The 21287-nt window shown below is 36.2% G+C and overlaps 1 protein-coding gene across 7 annotated transcripts in view; it reads right to left on the bottom strand.

Annotated features, from left to right (window-relative positions):
* The window catches only part of SNTG2 (syntrophin gamma 2), a 268538-nt gene that overhangs the window by 97205 nt on the left and 150046 nt on the right, over positions 1–21287 (bottom strand). For all 7 annotated transcript variants that reach the window (XM_065679173.1, XM_065679175.1, XM_065679174.1 and 4 more), the window contains 2 exons: positions 12407–12494; positions 5647–5738 (listed from right to left, as the gene is read on the bottom strand). In XM_065679173.1, the coding sequence (XP_065535245.1) occupies positions 5647–5738; positions 12407–12494 (180 nt within the window). The remainder of the gene's footprint in view (positions 1–5646; positions 5739–12406; positions 12495–21287) is intronic.

Genomic DNA, 21287 nt, shown 5'->3' with positions numbered 1-21287 from the left:
CCAAGAATCAAATGCAAATTAATTACTAAATTTATCCACAGCTCGTATTCTGCACACTTGCATATCATAGGCCAAACAGGAAAGCATCATTAATAAGTAAATAATTTGTTTGCCTATCTGTGCAAATGAAAGGTACTCAATGCACTTAGTGCAACTTATGCAGATGCATAAGGATAAAGAAAATATTACCCAATTTCTACCAGGAGTCATTAAAAAGGGTAATAAATTGGGTTTTATCTCCTAAGTAATTTTGGTTTTGCTGCTGCTGCAAACTACAATGACGAAATTCTTAAGAACTATAAGAAACAATGCATTCTTATGAAATGGCAATGTATGGCAAAATTATGTATAAATAAAAAATAAAACCAGATACCTAACAAATGCAAGTTACTGTTTTCTACTGAGCATACTTCTGTTCTGATCCTGCTGCACCTTTTTCTGAAAGATAAATAATACAGTTCATTTTATCTGAGCTTGCTTGGTCTTTCGCTTCTTTTCTAGTGGAAACAGATTTGAAGCTGCCTTCTTTGAAGGTGTGTGACTATCAGATTAATTTTCAGCATTCTAAGTGAATACTTTTAAAACTAGTATTAGGTGTCATAAAGCAGCAAATATTGTTCCATGTTCATTTATTTAGCAGCTAGTAAGACTTTCTTTGTATTTTCAATGCCACATTAACTTTCACCAGCTTTTGTTAAGGCTTTAAGTTAAGGAAATCCTAAAGCCGTATTAATTTCTGTGTAGAAGAAATGACCAACGTGATAAATCATATGTTAAATATTAGAAGAAATAAGTCTGCTGAAAGGATTAGCAGTGACAGTGGGGATCAATACAACTAAAAGATAAGACTTTTAAAGATACCTTTTATTCACTTCATTAATCTCATAGTGAAAGTCCTAATCAACTCTAATCAGAATTAGAAAAACACAGCACTTTTGAATAGATAAATCTAAATCAAACTATTTCAATACTCAGTATCAAATGCATTTCCTTAACAATTCTACAGTCGTGGAGTAGGAAGGTGTTATTTGATAGGCTTTTTCCAGCTTCTACTGCTATGCTTTCTGAAAGGTGTAATCAGAAGCAGAAAATTTGGAATATTTTTTCCTATAGGTGGAAAGGGAACAGTCACTTCGTATTTTATTAATTGAGAAAAAGAAGCACAATTATTTCCAGTGTGTTTATCTCATTTCATAAATGTCTTCAGCACAGCAGCAGTCCAAAATATTTAAGTGTAGTTAGCTGTGTTCATCTATTTTAAGTTTCTCTTCATCGAATAAATAGAAAAGATGGTGATGATTACTTTCATGAGAGTAACCAGTGCTGTACCTCTAAGTGAACTATTTATTGTATTTATTACATTAACTATATTTTATGCACGTACATTACCAAATGGTACACTGTGAATTGGAAGTCAATTTAAAGTTACATTGCTTTCATATTCAGTAAGAAAAACATAGATTTTCAGATCAAGAGTTGGCAGAGTCTATCGGTATCACACGCTAAACCATTCTAATAGAAAAGGTATTGATCTGAAATCCTGAAACTTTTCTTCTTTAAAATGAGCTACAAGACAATAAAAATGAAGAATAAAATAAAGCTTAAGAATGATCAATGGTGTGTTTACACTGAACTGGAAGACACTACAGGAATATTAAAAAAATAAAACTATTGAAAACTCTTTCAGATGTATGGCATCAGTTCAATCTCAATGCAATGATCTGGTCACACACTCCACTATAATATCCATCAGAATAGCTTTTACTCTCTGTCAGAGGGTCCACCCCCTTTCTTGGGTCCTCTTCCCTTTTTGCCTTTACATACTTTACATTCTCTCACTCTGGAACCAGGACTATAAGAGAAAGATTTAGCATCCTACTGGTTCCACCAAGAGTTGAGTATCTGTATTTTTTCTTCTTAAAAACCTGAACTTGGTGATAAAATAGGCAATGTCCTTTTTAAAGCAAAACTTTTTAATTTAACAGATGCAAGAAAGCCCCCAAGGAAAAAAATACTTTAAGCCTACTTAGAAAATTTTAAGTGCCCGTTTAGTTTAATTTAACCAAATAAACTAAATGTGCACTATCAAAATTAAATTAGAGTTCTTAAATTACATGAACACACTTAAAATAGTTATTTACAATGGTCTCACTTATTAGAACATCCCTTTTAGACAACTCAGGGAAGTTGGATTTTCAAAGAAATGAAAACCTACTTCATTCTCACTTTGCACTATAACTATCATATAACTCAATGTTTTAAACAGGAATTTGTTTTAGTTCTCTTTTTTTTTATACCCCCTAATTACTCCAGGGAGCTGGCCTGGACATTTAGGGTATATGGACATCTAGGAGAATCTCTCTACAGTATTTTCTTTGTTGTTTTATAGTTAGAATCCATTGGGTAAACAACCTGTAATCACTAGCGTAGAGACCTCCTTTGAATGTTTTAATGTTCCCTTCTGAAATTTCACTTTGTGTTTAAGAAACCACTTATAAAATACAGATGAATGTATCTGCCACTACTAATCTCTACAGCATTTGTCACAGTGCCCAAGCACAAAATAATTAGGTGTGAAGAGAGCACTTTAGCTCATTTCTCTGTGTTCCAGAGAACCCTGTTAAAGTGCTATAATGCAAACTGCTCTGATATTATAGTGAGGATGTACATATATCCTGAAGATGATACTGCATCACATGTAACAGATGTTTATGGCCAAGGTGGTAAAGGTACATCTAACAGAGGCAAGCTAGCACCAGAACTGAAAATGGTATAATCATATTAAGCAGAAGCATCTTGCTCTTAAGATGGCTGAACTACTGTCTATATGATACAAGCTAGCTGAAGTGTCTCTATACTACTATTTTTCAGAACAGACATGCTGAATGATAGCTTGGTAAACTGGTGTATCAGTAATTCCTTGCATCTCATTCCCATCAGTTCCTTTACATTTGATGCTTTCCCGAGCAGTATTTCCAATCAGTATTTCTGAATCTCACTGTGGCTAGGAAGATACATACAACTGCTACACAAACTTACAGGACACAATACACAAAGGAAGTCAGATCTTCCCTAACAAGGTGACATTTAAATGGGTATTTAAGGATTTAAATATCCTTATCCCTACTGGGCAATACAATTATAGGAAATGTCAGTTCTGCTCTTCCTTCACTGTAAAAAATGAAAATACCTAATTAAAAAAAGTAGAACCACTCACTAGCTAGAAGTTGAAATACATTTATAACCACTATGAAAGGTCTGCACAGAGCTCAGTTAGTTACACTCATAGTTTTTACTCTGATAAAAGTTTGACCATGCATCTCCTGCAGATCATCTCAAAACCCAGTCATTCCTACTCAGAATACTTAGAACCTTGCTTTTGTATTTCACAAAAAGAATCTGTCATGATTTAAACCGAGCCACACAGCTCGTTCACTCACTCCCCTTTTCTCCCTTTGTCTTTCCTTCCTCCCCACTTCCTGCTTCCAGAGGGATGGGGAGGAGAATCGAGAGAATGTAACTCCCACGAGTTGAGATAAGAGCAACCCAGTAACTAAGGTATAACACAAATCACTACTGCTACCACCAATGAAGGGAAGAGAATATGATACCACCGCCAAATGAGTTTGACCCCCCAAAGAGAGCCCTTGCCCTTCCGGGTAACTCCCAGTTACCTCCCTGGGCATGATGTGCTGTGGTATGGAATACCTCTTTGGTCAGTTTGGGTCAGGTGTCCTGTCTCTGCTTCCTCCTGGCCTCCCCTCGTCCCTGGCAGAGCATGAGACTCACAAAGTCTGTAGTCAGGGTGAACATTACTTAGCAACAACTAAAACCATCGGTGTTATCAGCTCTCTGCCCAGGCTGAAAGTTAAAACACAGTGCTGCACCAGCTACTAAGAAGGATTAAAACTGACTGCTACTGCTGAACCCAGGACAGAATCCATCAATTTTTCACCTTGTTTCCTATGAAGGGAGACCATGACTTTTTTATCAGGCTAGATATAAGGCAGATAGTTCTGCTTCACAGTGTCTGGTGCATACATAGCTCCTTATGTGACTTTATGTCAAGCTTCAGAAAAAATAAGTGCTGTATAAAAGCAAGCTAGTACCTTAGTATTCTCCCTTTTTGCTTTCTGTTTTTTCCACTTATATTTCAAGCTTATGCACATTCTTTTGTGTGCTACCTTGGCAACTAACTCTAAATTGCTGTTACAAGTCTACAAAACTCCAGCCACTTATTTATGTTTTTATAATGCGTAGAATTCAAAGTGTGCAATTCCCACAGTACAGTCATTATGATTATTAAAAGTTCTTATGGCACAATCATTCTAGCACTTAATAGGCATTGGTTTACTAGAAGATGATAATGCAGTCACAGGCAATCATCTGACCATAGCCCTGTTCTTATAACACAAGGTCTTTGCAGAAAGGACTTTGTCTGCAGAGTACCTAGTAGACAGGTGTTGCAGAATGCTGGATTCTGAGGACAGATTTGGATGTTTAGTAAGGCTACAGTACAAGGTAATTAAAAATAATAATTATCTGCATAACTAAAACCAAATAAACATGAAATCTTCTGTATCTATGTTCAATTTGGACCCCTAGCACTAAGGTATAGGTATCAGCACAGAAAAGCTTATTTCTATTTATTCATTTATCGTATGTATATATTTATATTCTCATATATATATATATAATCAGATGAAAACAAGTCTTAAGTTTAGAAATACAGTATTCAAAGGAGTGCAAAGCTTAGGAGAAGTGGAGCAATAAGCAGACCTGATGTCTCTTGCTGAGTAGGAAAGAAGAGGAATATCAGGAGAGGAGAAACTTTCACTCCATTCACTGGGCATTCCTACTGTAAAATTTAATACCCAACTGAAAAACTACAGCTGCAATTTGTTAGGAGCTGAGGAAGTTTTGAACATGAAGGTCCATGTCCTTGTACAGCTAGTATCTACATCTTCAGTCTTCATTTTTAAAAGAAAATTTTGCTTACTAAGATAACCTATCTTCTTTGGCTTTGGTGACAAGCGTTTTTCCCAGAGTAGTATCTCCCCTCCCCTCCCTACCCACTCCCCCCCCCCCCCCCCCCCCAATACTGCAATTAATTCAATCACAGCTGGTTACTGCAGAAAAAAAGAATTTAATATCCTCTGTATTAAAAAACAGACCCTTTCCCCCCTCCATGTCTGCTTTCCCATTTGATTTCTTTCTAATTTTCTCACCCTTTTTCCCATCACAAAAGTTTGCCTCAGTAATTCACCTTTGCACTATTTTCTAAATTCCTTGTACATTTCAGAAACTCTAGCTGGACTAAATTCAATAGTACTATACCACAATTCAACAAAATACGACAAAAGCTCACAGGAATTCATGTCTAAACAATGATCAAATCTTACTGTGCTCATTCCTACAAGCTTCCCAGTTGCCTCAGATTAAGAAACTAGCAGACCAGGGCCCCATGTTGACTGTTTTGTAAGTACAGAATTTTACAGTATGTGCACTTCAAAATCAATCAAATAAGTAAACAACAAGCCCAATAAAATTAGGGTAGTCTTACAGCCCTACACTAGCATTCTGAAGCTCAGAATGGGAAGAAAACTCACATAGCTTACATCAAGCATTTATTAATCATCTGCTTACAGTGTTAGTTGAGTTTCCATTTAAATGTAAGCCACTGTCAAAGAGAGGTGATGAAGCTCCACTGCTGTGATCACTGGATGGTCCAGGGGAACCTAGAAATCAGATAATAAAAAATAATTGCTTATATTAAAAATGTATGCATATGTAAGTTGGTATCTATTCCAGCTGTAAAACACATGAAAAATTTTAAATATAGATCACCAAACCAAGCCAGAAATACTACCTCCATTTTAAAATGACAATCAATAAAATTTCCATATGCTATACTTTATGCCTAGAAAGAAAAAAGTTAGCTAGATGTCATTTTATAGAGGCTGTGCTCACGGAAACTACTTTTATGCTTAGATGTTTGAAGGATTTAGCCTTTTTTCACTGAGAGTGAGATATTCAAAACCGAGTAAATTCAGTTACACAAATCCTATTAATTTAATTAAAAATAAATCCTATTGAGTCTTGAAAGTCTCATCTTAGAGTACAACTGTGGACTGTATTTATAAACAAAGCTAATAAGACGTTCCCAGGCAACTACTAACTGTATAGATAAATAAACTTTATTAATGGATATCTCTTTTTCTTAAAATGCTAATTAACTTCATGAATGCTGCACGTTCTCAAACTGTGAAATTAAAAGCAGTCGTCTTGAAATGTTGATTCGATGTTAATATCTTCACATTATGCATATATATCGATACATATCTTCCTTTAGTAGTTACGCATCATGATCCTGCTTTAGTAGTTTAGGTGACTCCAAGAAAGCTTAATACATTTGTAACATACAATAGTGGAAACAGCACAAAGTCACATCATTGTGTAATTTCTGCTTAAATGTAAAACGTTAACATACAGCACCAATAATACACAATTACTGTCAGACAGCACTTGGTCTTATCAATAAAGCACATAAAATCAATTTCACAGCATTACTTTCATCATCATTGAAAACTCATTTTTCCATCTGAAGAAGTCACCTGAAATTGCCTGTAAATCATTTTACATTAACAGGCCTGTCAAGTCTAACAGCATGAAAGTCAGTCATTCTTAGTCACATATTTTTGTATGCATCTATTCCACATATCTAGAATATTTAGCAAAATTCAACAAAAGCTCATTTTCTCCATGACAAATCTCTGCCAATTCAGCACTGAGGTCTCTGGATTACATCCTGAATTCTGAAATTTCAGCATGCTTTCGTTCGGAGTCCTTTCAGCACAACAGTAGATGACGGCAGCAGAAGGAAGAATTATGCTTTGCTTGTGTGGTTCTTACCCAAGCACTGACTTCAGTAGCTAGCTACAACATTTTGTAGCTACCATATAAGTACAGTAGACCACAAAAATGTGTTTATACTCATAGATGACCACAGTGACTTGCTAGAACAGAAGATAACATGTAATTTTTTGTAATAAAAGTACTAAAATAAAAAAGTTGGCATTAAATTCTCCACTGAAGGGTCTGCTTGTTGGGGAATCCCACTATCTCTGTCAGTGGGTAACTATGGGAGATCCAAGAATCAATCAAATTCCTAAAGTGGAATTATCTCATTTCTCCAGCAATTTGAGCATATCAAAATACATTAATTTAGGTATTTTCAAATCTCTAAATCCAGGTTTTACCATAGTTAAAAATGCTACATTAGAATTTTTTTTATTTTTTTTTTGTCAGTAGAGAAAATTGACATCTGTTACATGGAAAACTGAGAGTAAGAATAGAAAAAGAAAGAAAACTAAGAATAAAAGGTTAAGCAACAAATTTCCCTCCTCCCACACCATCACTGCAGATTTCCTTTTAGTTCAGCAGCTTTCTTTGGTTTTCTGAGTCACGAGAAACTACAAGCCTTTCTCAAACTATGTCACCTCCACCACCTGATTGCAAACAAGTTCACAGATGTTTTAGTCTGCTCGCTGCCTATTCTGCCTCACTCACTCATGGACTACTTACTCCTTCCTGGTCTTGTTCAGCATTATAGAAGATCCCAAGGAAGGTGCAGTGCTCTCATCTCTTCTAGGAGCTTGGTCTGACTCCCTACATGGCAGCCCTAGAGCAATCAGATAGTGTTTCCTCCTTGTTCTTACCACAAAACATACATGATACAAAATGTACTAACACAAAGTAAATCTTGTACTGTCTGCTACTGTAGCTCTTGCCCAAGAAGCTGAGACTCCAAATCAAGTGTTAGGTACTGGTCCAAACTCTGGAACAATAGTTTGAGAATAGTTTGCTACACTCCATGACCACAATACAGTATCCTGATGGGTACTGATGCCAGGTGTTTGGTATATTGTGAGATTTTCAGCAATTGTTATTGCCTAGCTACCCTCTTATCTCACCCAAATCACAGACAGCCAGCCTATGAGAAATGCAAACCTACACTATGACAGGCTTCATCTCTTTAATTTGCTTATTCTCAGCTTATTCTGGATTTTTTTTTTTATTTTATTTTACTTTTTTTTTCATTTTGAGAAGGCTGCATCAGGAAGGATCCTGTGGGAAAGGAGATGATCTTTGCCTGATCTTTACCCGATCTTTACCCGGGAAATAGCTGAGTATGCTCATAATAAAAATCACAACACCTTATCCTGTAAGGTGAGAAGGGCTCAGATAGGGAGAGAGAGATAGCAAGGATATAGGTGACTGCAGTTTGCAAAAGAGACTGATACACTCCTGGGGACAGCAGGAAAAAGACAGAACTCTGACGTGAGGGAAAGAAAATCTGTAAGGATCACAGGGGATTTTGCAGAGCAAATCATCAAACTAGCTGACACCACACCTAAAGCAAGAACTCATTTGTACAGGTAGGAGCTGTTTTTAAATCTTTTTATATTAAAATGACTGAGATTTTACAATTTTAAAAGTTAGGCCTTTTACTACTTATTTTAATAAAGCCTGGATTATTTCTTTTTTTTACCTTTAAAAGCCTTAAGGACTAGAAAGGTGTGTGGTCAACTAAGAGTCCCGTCAACACGTGGTTGCTTATTTCAGCCAATGAATTACACTAAATCTCTAAATAACAAATAAAACTCCCAAAATGCAAGTCAGCAGATCAATGTCCAGCAAGTAGACAGCAAGACTTTATCCTTTACATCAATTCGTCTTATGATCAACATTGTTGAATGATATTGGAGATCTCCTGTATGTATATAAAAACTCATTTATCTAACTTAATAATTATGTCATAAACACCTCCAATAGACACAAAGCTCATTCCAGAACGACCACAAAATTAAAATCAAAGGAAACACTCCTGATGATTTTTAATTATACTGCAGGCTTTGCAACTTCAGAATATTCTTATAATTTGGTATAACTACCAAAAAAAGAAAAACTCTGAAGAGTCTGTTTTACCACAAAATGTCCTGATGAGTCTTTCCAGAAGCAGTGAGTCTTATCTAAAAGAGTCCTACAAGCCATCCTCAGCTCTAGGATGGGTAATAGACTTAGCTCCAGAGAATTCTTAATGACAATACTGAAGAGCTGATGCTGTATCTATTCTGTAACATAGACTAATACAACAACCTGCATAGCCACTAATAACTGCCTGACCCAGCTCCAAAACCCCCAGGATTTCTTCCTTTGGTTTCCAGAATCACAAATCTATCCTCTCTTTAGCTGACAGTGACCTCAGAGTAAACCACAGGATAAGGAATTACCCTAGCCATGGAGCCAGACAACCCAATGAATCAGACAGTTAATGACCCTACTGGCCCATGCTACCTTCCCATTTAGGCCTGAGAGTTCTTTGAGGAAGTACTTGCTCTATGCAAAATTATGCCAAGAATTCTGCAATATTTTATAAAACTGCTGATCAAATTCTTGTGGAAAAGGATATTTCTTGGCATAATTTAATTTACTATTATGGACAGTCTCAGTCTAGTAAGAGCCAAGATTCCCAGGCAGCTGTGAAAGAGACAACAATCAATGCTGGCATACCACCCTGAGTCAGGGCCTCTTCCAAAGAGAAACAAGTAGTCTTTGTCTCATTCCTAAGTGCCAGTTCATCAGTGTTCATCCCAAATCCTATATTGTTGCTCACAATAACGAAAGAGCGAAATAACCAGAAAAATTGGTGAGACCTATGGGCAGGTATTTTCCTGTTGTTACATCTTCTGCTTTTGCTACCTATGGCATGAGATAGTGTAGGGAAGGGAGAGGTATGATGAGGAAGCAGGGGAGACAGATGCTACCCCTGTCAATGTACTTACAGAAACAGTAATAATATGGGTTAATAGGAAGAGATGGTTTGTTTGTATTTGAAGTGAACACACCACAGTACTAAAACTGCCAGTACAGCCACTGGTATGACTGAATGCTTGAAGGTAGAGGAATATATGCCTGAGTCTTCTGGGATCCTAGGAAAAGCCAAAATACTTCATAATTGTGCATGTATGCACTTAAATCTTACCTTCAGTGTGACTTGGGAAGTACTTTATTGCAGAGTAGAATAGCTGCTTAGCCTGTTATATGTGTCATTGGTGCTTCATGACAAGAATTCCCTTTTGTGCACGGGCTTGTGAAAAGCTCTTCCTGAAATACGGTGGTTTGTCCCACAACTATTCTCAGTGTACAACCCCAAAACAGACCTATTTTCCATTCTACACCTTTTTTGCTTATTTCCTCAACATCAAAATGAATATTTATGTTAAGTCACTATAGGTATCTGACTCATTGAGCTTCGTTTTAGCCTGCATTGGATGGTTGCACAGAACACCCTAGAGAGGAGCAGCTGAGTTCTGTGCTGAAGTCCAGGTTCAGTTCTCAAGGGTAATTTAAGTTCACCTGTCTGATCAAACTTAGCAAATCATTTTCTTGAGCATGCAGCATAGGACTGAAGGTGTGGGATCATGCATGGGACTGGGCAGGGTAGTATAATGCTTGCCAAAGATTTCCTCATGCTCTGCATAAAGGAGGCAAGCCTAATAACCGGCCAAAAATCAGCAATTTGTATCCAAGACGTATCTTTAAAAAGCATTGCTTCTCTGCTGTGATTTTTGATACTCTGTGATAGCTTGTCTAAAATATCAGTCTTCCCTATTCCAAACAGGTTTTCTTTGAACAACAGTAATCGGGGCAGACTCCAAATAGTGCTAATTGGCCGCAGGCCATGAAAGAGGCCCTCTGAATGAGAGTTATGGGTCTTCTAAGGTGAAAGTTCCTGGTTCAAGTGTTCATGGAAGCTATTAATCTTCAGAAGTTTTGCACACATCTCTGGTCACATGGAGATAGAAGGTGATCTAGTCTCCCTGCTAATCACTGCTTTCTCTTACCAGAAGGAGCACTTTATGGAAGCAGTGCCATGATCTCAGCCACCCAGACAAGAATGGCTGCAGTGCCTCCTGGTGGGAAAGGCAATGCAGCCATGATGTACCAAGAGGGTATCAATATTTCTGGACCTGTGTGAACTGTTTCTGACAGTAATTAATAAGTGGTCTCCCCATTTCTGTCTTGACTCAAGAGCTTTTTCATTGTATCTTCTCCCCAGGTTCTGTTTGAGGGGAGGGAGTGAGAGAGCAGCTGCGTGGGAGCTTGGCTCTTAGCTAAGATTAACCAACCACAAGTGATGGAATCCAAGTGTGTATGTGATGTCAATCAACAAGATGAGATAAAATTACTTGTAGGACTGTCATGACCACAAATGAATGCGGCCACACAAAATTTACTAGTTAAGACCCTAGTACCTTGCCAGAGTCATATTTAAGCTAGGACACAATTATCCAAGACATTATAGATATTGAACTATAGTCATCCGATTACCTAGCAGGCAAGTCAGGAAGACAAAACTTGAAGTTTCATTAAAAGGAACACTGACCAGAAAATATCTCGAAATTTAAACATAAGATTTCTTTGAATTTAGATTACATAATATGTAAAGCTGGAAATTATACGTAGTAAGATCTGAAATAAAAGTTTTAGCATGAAATGTGTAGTTCAGCTTAGTAGAGGCCTGTTAGGTTTGCTTTTAATAGGTCTAAGAATCTAAATTAAGTGACAGACCTCATCTAATGACAAGAGCTAGATCTATGAGAACTATGATTCTGCTAGAATCAAGAAAAAAAAACCCATGCACATAGCTGAGCGCAATTTACATAAATCCCCAGAACTAGACATAGTTTAAATTTGTTTTGCTTAATTTGGGAAGAGAATCATATGTAAGATAAACTAGTACAAAATTATTCAGTTTGACTAAGTTAGCTGATATATTATGTGTGCTTTTCTACTTGCAACACTGATTAAAAGTGAGTGTCTTGGATATTTTTATTTGCTAACCAGAACAACCAACAACTTCCCCCATCTGCATTTTTCATAAACAATTTACTATTGCTACCTTTGAATTACTCAGTTGTCACATTATAATTCTACTCTCTGACAAAAATGATCAAAATGTATGAAATACACATAATTAACGTTATCCATTTGTTTGGAAGATGTCCTGAAAATACTCTTCAGTGTGAATGTATGATTCAAATGTTTGCAAACACTATTTTATTGTATTCAGGCAAAGCTTCTGTAGAAAAACTTTCAGATATCACCCATGACTGTACTGCATTTTAATGAGTTGTTCAGTTTTATTTTGAATAATCTATACAGAAGCAGTCATGCAGTATGCATTAGATCCTTACATGTTAAGCAACAAAGTACATGCAGTTTTCTGTTTCTTCTTGTAAACCACTCAAGGATTTAATTCCTATTTCTGTCACTGTCATCTTATTATAAGAATACTGCAAAGAGGAAAACAAATTACTTTTATTCATTAATTTCCTCTTACCTAATGGGAGCTTTAAAAATGATGGAGCTTCCCTGAGGTACTGAACAGTGATGGTAACTTCATCGCCAGCATTTCGCAATAGGTGTACCTGTCAGTGTGACAAATAACAGCTACTTTAAACCAAAGAACCACCAGTCATGAAAAGCACATTACTTACAATCAAATCAACATCTCTGTTGATCTAGAATAAACTCAGTATGAACATTTCTGACTGGGAAAGGAAGTTACATCTTGAGGGTTAACTCACACCAACAACAGATAAGAGTAGGCAAGACCAATGGAACAATCCAAATAAACAGTTTGGTGGGCAATTTGATTTTACATACCAGCTGAACACAACTTTAAAAAAAAACAAACTGATGTAATAAACAGGCATAAAGTAGTAGGGAAACACGTTTATGAAGATTTAATACATTAACTGTGTGTGTATACACATAAAAAGACACAAAAAAGATATAAGCATTTGATTTGATTAATTTAGGTAATTCACATTTAAATGATTTACTACCCAAAAATACAACAATTAGTGCTACCATACTAACTACTCGCTCCCAGTATTCCGATATGAGGTGTTCCAATGATATTGTTAACAATTGACTATGAGTACTTGATGTCTCATTATGGAAAAAAAAAACCCATTAAAATCACTATTTCTCACTAAACCACCTCAGGATGATCACAATAGAAATAACCAGGAACTGAAGCACAGCAAAATTAGAATCCTTCTTTAAGGTAATACAAAAGTGTGTCAGGACTGCCAAGCTAACAAATGTGTTTTGAGTTCTAATGTATAAGAACACTGTCTCCTGAAATCCTCTGCCCCTTATTTCCTGCAATAGCATAAACTATTACTTACTGAATATTACTGAAAATTATTGGTACCTCTGCTACTTTTCTCTAACAAAGATAGTTCCTCCCTTTATCTGCAGAATATTATAAATATTATATGATATACATAAAAGTCTTTGGTATACATACAAAGGGCATTTTAATATATATTATAATAGACCTATATATATACACATATGCAAAACTTTTATTCAAATTTCATCTACCACAGCATTCTAGAATTCCACTGAAATTTTGTTGTAACTGGATGGTTTGTTTTAAATTTGCCTGATTTGAAGATTCTTGATTTCTACATTATTTCTAATCATAAATTCTAGATTATTTTTAAGTGAAGGTAAGCTCAATAGTTAAATTAAATTAAACTAGAATACATTTAGAATATTAAAATAGAATCTTGTTTTGTGGATTTATATCAGCTACTTTGCACAAAATGCTCAGAAACTCATGAAAGTTATGTCAACTTACATAAATATTTCCTTGAAAGCAATACTGTAATTATTAAGATATTCATACAGTTCTATAACCACTTAATATTTTCAGCAGCAAGATTCAAAATTAGTATTACTGAATATAGTTCTGTTTTGCAATACATTACTGATGGGCTGAATGTGAACTAAAAAACCTTATGTCTTATAGAGCTTCACTATCATTATGGCATATATAGATAAGCTATGTATGTATATATGTATATGTACACACACATATAAAGGTTATGCCTGCTATGTTAAAAAGCTGAAACAGACTTTTGCAATAGTCACATTGGATCATATGTGAAAATACAGTACAGACATGTACAAAAATTTGTATGCTTTTCATATGTATATATAAACTGATTTAGAGATGAAAAATGTGAATGATAAATTGAAGAAACTGTAAGTATATCCTTGGATACATTTAAATTAGACTGCAGTAACTTCTGAGTCTCCAATTTATTAATTTGTCTTCCCAAACTTCATTAATATCAGCATTAGGCCTTGAAATGAACTGATGTTCTTCTAGCCCTGCCACACCACCTAATGACTTTGCACTATTTATGCTAAACTAAATTGCAATGGAGCCTTCACAAATACATCATACTCTTTTAAATGTTATTAAAATGGTTATAAAAGTCAGCAAATCAATCTTTTTTGCCACACTGTACTGATAGAACCATTGAACTTTGGAGTCATTGACCAACAAAGCTAATTGGAAAAGTTTTCTATGAGTATATGTATAAAGTTAGTAAATAATGAATTACTTTATTTTCTTAAAGCCCCTCACATAATTGACGTAAAATCCAAGCTCAGGCCAAGTACGTATGGCTGAAATAAATTCAACAAGTAGCACAGAGGAGGTAGCTAATGACTATGGAATAGTCATTAGAAAATGAGTATGAGCCAGCAGTGTGTGCTCACAGCCCAGAAAGCCAAACGTATCCTGGGCTGCATCAAAAGAAGCGTGACCAGCAGGTCCAAGGAGGTGATCCTGCCCCTCTGCTCTGCTCTTGTGAGACCTCACCTGGAGTATTGTGTGCAGTTCTGGTGTCCTCAACATAAAAAGGGCATAGAGCTGTTGGAACAAGTCCAGAGGAGGGCCACGAGGATGATCAGGGGACTGGAGCACCTCCCGTATGAAGACAGGCTGAGAAAGTTGGGGCTGTTCAGCCTGGAGAAGAGAAGGCTGCGTGGAGACCTCATAGCAGCCTTCCAGTAGCTGAAGGGGAGCTACAGGGATGCTGGGGAGGGACTCTTCTTCATTAGGGACTGTAGTGACAGGACAAGGGGTAACGGGTTAAAATTCAAACAGGGGAAGTTTAGATTGGATATAAGGAGGAAATTCTTTCCTGTTAGGGTGGCGAGGCACTGGAATGGGTTGCCCAGGGAAGTTGTGAGTGCTCCATCCCTGGTGGTTTTCAAGGCCAGGCTGGACAGAGCCTTGGGTGGCCCGGTTTAGTGGGAAGTGTCCCTGCCCATTGTGGGGGGGTTGGAACTAGATGATCTTAAGGTCCTTTCCAACCCTACTTATTCTATGATTCTATGATATTAGGAAAAATTTCTTCACAGAGAGGGTGATCAGGCATTTGAACAGGCTGCCCAGGGAAGTAATGGAATCACTGTCCCTGGAAGTGTTCAAAAACACTGCAGATGAGGCCCTCAGTGATATGGTTTAGCGGTGGTCTTGGCAAAGCTGGGATAATGGTTGGACTTGATGATCTTAATGGACTTTTCCAACTTAGCTGATTCTGTGATTCTATGAAATACATCTACTGCAGCTGTGTGTGCTTGCACGCACTTGTGTGTTTGTATGTGTGAAGGAGAAAAGGGCATTAAGGAAAATCCTTGCTTTTCATGCTGGCTGTCATGTACGTATTTTGCATATCTCTTAAATGCATTCATTGAGACAGTGTTTATTATGCTTCTGTTTTTCATATGAATTTCTCAAGAATAGAACAGAGAATGTTAAAAATATAAATGTGAGTTTCTAGGTCTCACTTAGCTAACTACAGTCTATAGAGTCTGCAGGGAAAAATATGACTCTCATTTTAGGAAAACCAAATAGCCTTTGCTGCCTCACTTTTACTGCCAACACACATTTTAGGGACAATCCATATAGCTATAGGCAAGCAAGTCAATGTCACTATTCGTATCTGATGTGCATTCTTTTAAAATTCTGGTGCTTTGTGTTTACTGTGGTTTGCTCTAACCCTTCAGACATACCTGATCACTAATATTCACACTGCTTAGGGGTTTAGACAGCAGTTTGGCCATTTCAATCAGGTTCTGCCTTATTATAGATCAAAACTGTAACATAAATTAAAACTGAAAAGGAGCATGCCTTTTTTGAATGAGTTCACCCATATGGCCCTGTTTTGAGACCAGAAATCACATAATTTAACTTTGGCCATTTAAAAGACTCACCTTTAAAGCAGTTAATATTTTTTCTAGAAATCAGTAAAAATCTTTGGATAAACAGGAATCGTCACCCACAGGCCTCTATAACTATGGAGAGTCTGGAATTTTACATTTTAAACATCTAAAGTTAGCTGAAACAAATCCTATTTCACATCTACAGATGAAAATTTAAAATCAGATACCTATGTCAGATTAAAAGTCTGAAGCAAAAGTTCTGAAGTAAAAGAAAGTGAATCTCCAGATACATGTCTGATCTTGAGGTATATGCATTTCACAAATAAAACACTTGAAATGCAACAAAGTGCAAGTCTTGACCTTGACAAGTACCTGGGTGCAAGATTATGTACAGACTTGTAATGCAAAGGGCAAACACCCAAAAAGTTGTAGTAAAACATATGAATTAGAGTATATCACATAATAGTTAAAAAAATAATGAAATCTAGGGAACTAAAAGTGTGGATGTATTTTTAGCAAAGAATGGCCACGTTCCCAAGTCAGCAAGTGCTTACGTGGAGCTCGACATGAACCAATGATGAAGGAGGACGTGGGTAAAGAAGCAAAAGTAACGGTGCAAGCAAGATAAGAAGAAACTGAAATGTGCCAAGATATAAAATAGTGAACTGTTAGCAAGTTTTAAAGGATAAGTTCCCATACGCTTATTGGATTAATTGTATACTAGTTGCTGTGTGCTGCAAGAATGTGTATCCAAAGCATAATATACTAAGCTATTGGAGATGTATCCAAATATAATACAGCGAGCTATTGTAAATGTAACCGTAGTTGCTGTGTGTTACAAGAATATGTATCCGATTATAATACAGCGAGCTATTGTAAGCAGATGCAGACAACAGTATAAAAAGGATAGGTGCTTTGTAATAAATGGCTTTTGTCTGATCACATTGATCTCTGCTTGAGTCCATAAGTTTTTCTGTGGCATAAAAGTTTTTAAAAATTGCTAAACCTTCAGAATGAAAATGGAGCAATAGTACTTAACACATAAAATGCCTCTTAGAATAAAGCATATTTGGAAGTATTTTTGGAGACTTGGCAGTTTCAGCTCAACCCATAAGTAGAACTGAAAAAAAACACCATTGTGCTTTTATGTGTAAGAGTAGACAAGGAAAATGCATGTAAAATGGAAATCTCTTAGTACAAGTAGTCTTCAAAATGTCAGTGAAAGCAAAATGGCTTTAAAAAATGTTTAGAAATTTAAAATTGGGTTGCAAACAGTTTCGGAAGGGCTCGAAGCAGAACAAAGTTAATTCAAGAAATAATGATTTCTTGACACTTGTCTTTTTTCCATTGGCCAGTTATGAACTGGTTTCTAAAAAATACTTCTGATTATCTCCCCTAGCTTTGCAGCATTCAATGAGCAGTACTCTCTTCCTTAATGCTTAATTGGCTACTCCAAACCAAACATTTGTGCGACCAATTTATATAAATATGTTAGGAAAATAGCAATCACCACAGCTTATGGAAATTTTCACAGATTTAAACTAAACTGCAATTGCTCCTAGTTCACTCAATTAGAACTTTTATTTCTGCCTACAAATATAGTAAAAGATGTTTTTAACCACAAAGCTCTAGTATTAATTTAAATCAACAACCCTGCTCATGTATGATATAATTACCAGGAATTACAGGGGAAAAAATATTGAAGTGTTTTTTCATTATTTTGTACATTATTTTTTTCTACTTAATTACACACTTCAGTCTGTGTTTCACTTCAAAACAATGCTTACACAAATATCCAGTACATGAAAGATGCCGATACATACTGTGCATGGAGAATACATTTTGGGCCAAATCAGCTGTCTCCTAAAGCAATGGAAGTTTAAAAAAAAGTCATTTATGGCTAACTATTAATTGAAGCATGAAGATCCATCCCCGAGAAAGTAACACTGCTATCCTTCACAAAATTCTCAGAATATCAGAGCATTACAGGGACTTCTCCCTGGAAATTGAAGTCAGTCTCAGCTGTTATCAGTGTACTATAATTGAAAAGAGTTGAAAGCCACAGAACTCATGATTTTAGATTAAGCAGTATGCTTTATTACTCATCTAGTGTTACAGTTACAAAAAGAAAGAATTGTCTCAGCTATCAAAAAATCACAACAGACAGAAATGGCCAAATTACCAGAAAGCAAACATAACATTCTTAGTTCAAACTTTATTACTGACATACCTTATATGTCTCGTATGTCAGCAACACACACTATAGTATCAAACTGCCACTTCCAGTTCAAATGCACAACACATATCTGATTATGACTGGAAACACATATGTTTAAGTGAAATCAGAATCTGTAGAAATGCAAACACTTCTATCCCAAATGCAGGCCTTTTCAAGCAAACAAATTGGAGCAATCTCACCCTGCAGGTTCATATTCTTCAAATATATTTGAAAATCTTTCTAGATAGTTAAGTGGTTGTGTTTATATAGGCTCCAATTGGCACAGATTGAACTAAAAAAGTCTAAATACAGGTTTTCATGTAGCTGTTACTGCTCCAATTTTCTTTGTCGTTTTTTCTTGTATTCATAACATACCTGCAGTGTTCTCAGAAAAGGATTTTATCTGACTAAAAGTGTCTCTGAGGAGAGAAGTATCAGTCAGAAAAATTCTACCATCTTTTAGTGGCAGTGGTATGGAATGAAGGCAATTTCACTTGAATGATGAACAGTATTTATTGAAGGCCGTCTCGTGCTACCGAGTGCAAAAGTTAAACCAGAAGCTTTTGAAGTTATCGCACCCAGCAGGTCATATGCTGCATTAGCAATTTAGAAATTGTTGACAATTTGGGCACTGTTTCTTTTTCTTACAACAAACTTTTCCATAATGACCCTTTTGTACTAAGTCTTCTTAATCTTAACAGAAATTTCACAGACATCCAGAGTTAATACAGGGCTAAAGGTAAGAAGCACCAAGAACTACTTTTATTGTCTACACATTCACTGCTTAAGTACAAGACAGAAGTACTAGACCTATGGGCTGATCAGTTCAGCCAGCATTTCAGACCGCACTTCACTCTGGCTCAAGCACAGAATTTATTTGTAATCATCCATATGTTCACTGTTTCAGGCTTAAAGAACTGAGGTACCTAGAAAATAAAAAACATTCCTCTTTTACATTTACAGCATGCAGAACATAATAGGATAATAAGAATACCTAGAGACAAAATTCAGCTCTGTTTCATAGTATTAGTAACCTTGTACATCAGTATGCAATGCTTTTGTTTCTGCAGCTCCCCAGGTATGAAACTGCTACTATCACCATAAAACAGCAGATCACCTGCAATATTCAGCACACATCAGGAAAAAAATTGTGATTGGTGAAGTCCCATACCTGACCCTTCTGCACACTACCTCAGGACTGCAGAACTTTCATTCCTTGCAATTGCATTACTGTACAGGCCAATATTTATTCAGCACAGCTCACCATAAAGTATGTTCCTTTATCCAGAACTGAATATTTCCTATACTGTAAAAAAAAACATTCTAATTGATGCAGGGAACATTACACAAATCTCACTGACATGTTAGTCTTCTGAAGAATTAATTTCTCCTCCCCACCACTGATATGGCTGGATACAGCTAAAGCTGTATTTGTTTAAATACAAGGCTATACTTTTTTCTGTCAGACTTGCTGCTGTCTAATTTTGTCTATTAGACAAAAAACAACAGCAAAAACCTTTTGAATTTCTGATCCAGTTAGTAGTTTTGATGCAGTGTGCTAGCTTATTTGCCACCTGAAGTGTATCAATACACTCCCTGCTCTGTGAGTGTTTTGTCTGCTATCTACAATAAGGAAAAAGAGCAAGTGCAATTATCCAGCCTCAGTTCAGTGGCTAAACAAATGTGCCTGAAATATTAGTGACAGCTGTTAAGAGTTTGACTGTTGAGATTAGTGAGTGCTAAGACATTCACTCTTTAGATAACACTCCCATTGAGTCAATGGCGGTTTGAAGAGAAACAATACTTACATGCAGCTCATACAGTGATCTCAAAGGAGTTAATCTCCATTGTGATCAGAAATACAATGTTGGTAATGAGTCAATTTTATTGGCTGTAAGTCCTTTATATAACTTACATTTCCCTTTTCACTTCAGGAAATTTGCGAAAATGCAAAAAACCTGTTTGCCTTCTGTAAACAGGGTAAGTCTAATCTTTTACAAACACAATCTATTCAATATCACAAGGGTGTATACTAACTCTGTTTTAGCTTGCAGCTTGGTTCTCTTATTAACACTGAGCTAGAGTATACCACCATATATATCTCTTTATACCCTGATGAAATACTGAAAGTCGCCCAATATAAGGCAGTGAATTAGTAAAAAGCACAAAACATTGTTTAGATAGGAAAAGGAAGGTTCGGAGGGAGAAATGAGAAGGAAAGGAAGCAAGAGCGGACAGGTCTTCCTAGTGATCCTCAGGAATAAAACAAGGGACATCCTACAGCACGTTTCCTAAATCTATCAAGTCCTGTTTCAGAATCAGGTAATATCTCTTCCTAACAGCCCCTTCAAAGACCCTCCAGACTTATCCACAGGTAGTTTACATACTTTTATTCATACTGGAACATTCTCCTTTAGCTTAAGTATTTGGTCTCTCTCCACAGTGCTCAGTTTTATAAAGATGGGAGAAGACAGAAGAGAGAACCCTTTTATTTGTGACTAAAAAAGCTAGTATAATTTGTTAGAAATCCTTTGTAGCTCTTTCAACATTTATAAATAAAATAAATATTAAGTAAAAAGGGTTAAGAGACAGAATTTGTATTTTATTTTTTTAAAATCTTAACTCCTTTTATCCCTAGGAAGTACTGATTAAAAGTGCAGCTGCTCAGCTGCACTCTCTGTTGTGCTTTACCTAAAAAATGCTAAATTTTGTGTCCATAGCTTAACAAAGACTTCAGTTCTTCCCATAGCTCCTTTATGCAAGGTAGCTGAATTCTTCCATCAGTTTTAATTATAGTAATTCTGCTTTTGTGCTCAAAGATTATGCACATCATAAATGCTCATAATGTGAGACTACTTGCTGCTTCTCTGACCCAGGTAATTAAGTGATTGTGAAATAGATGGGGTAAAATAGTAGTACTGAAATCTGAACTACTTAATTGTAAATGCTTTCTTAACATGACTAAAGC

Source organism: Lathamus discolor, chromosome 5 (genome assembly GCF_037157495.1).
Source record: "Lathamus discolor isolate bLatDis1 chromosome 5, bLatDis1.hap1, whole genome shotgun sequence".
In the NCBI taxonomy this organism is placed as follows: domain Eukaryota; kingdom Metazoa; phylum Chordata; class Aves; order Psittaciformes; family Psittacidae; genus Lathamus; species Lathamus discolor.
Note: the sequence above shows the minus strand (reverse complement) of the source record. Positions and strands in the feature narration are given on the sequence as shown.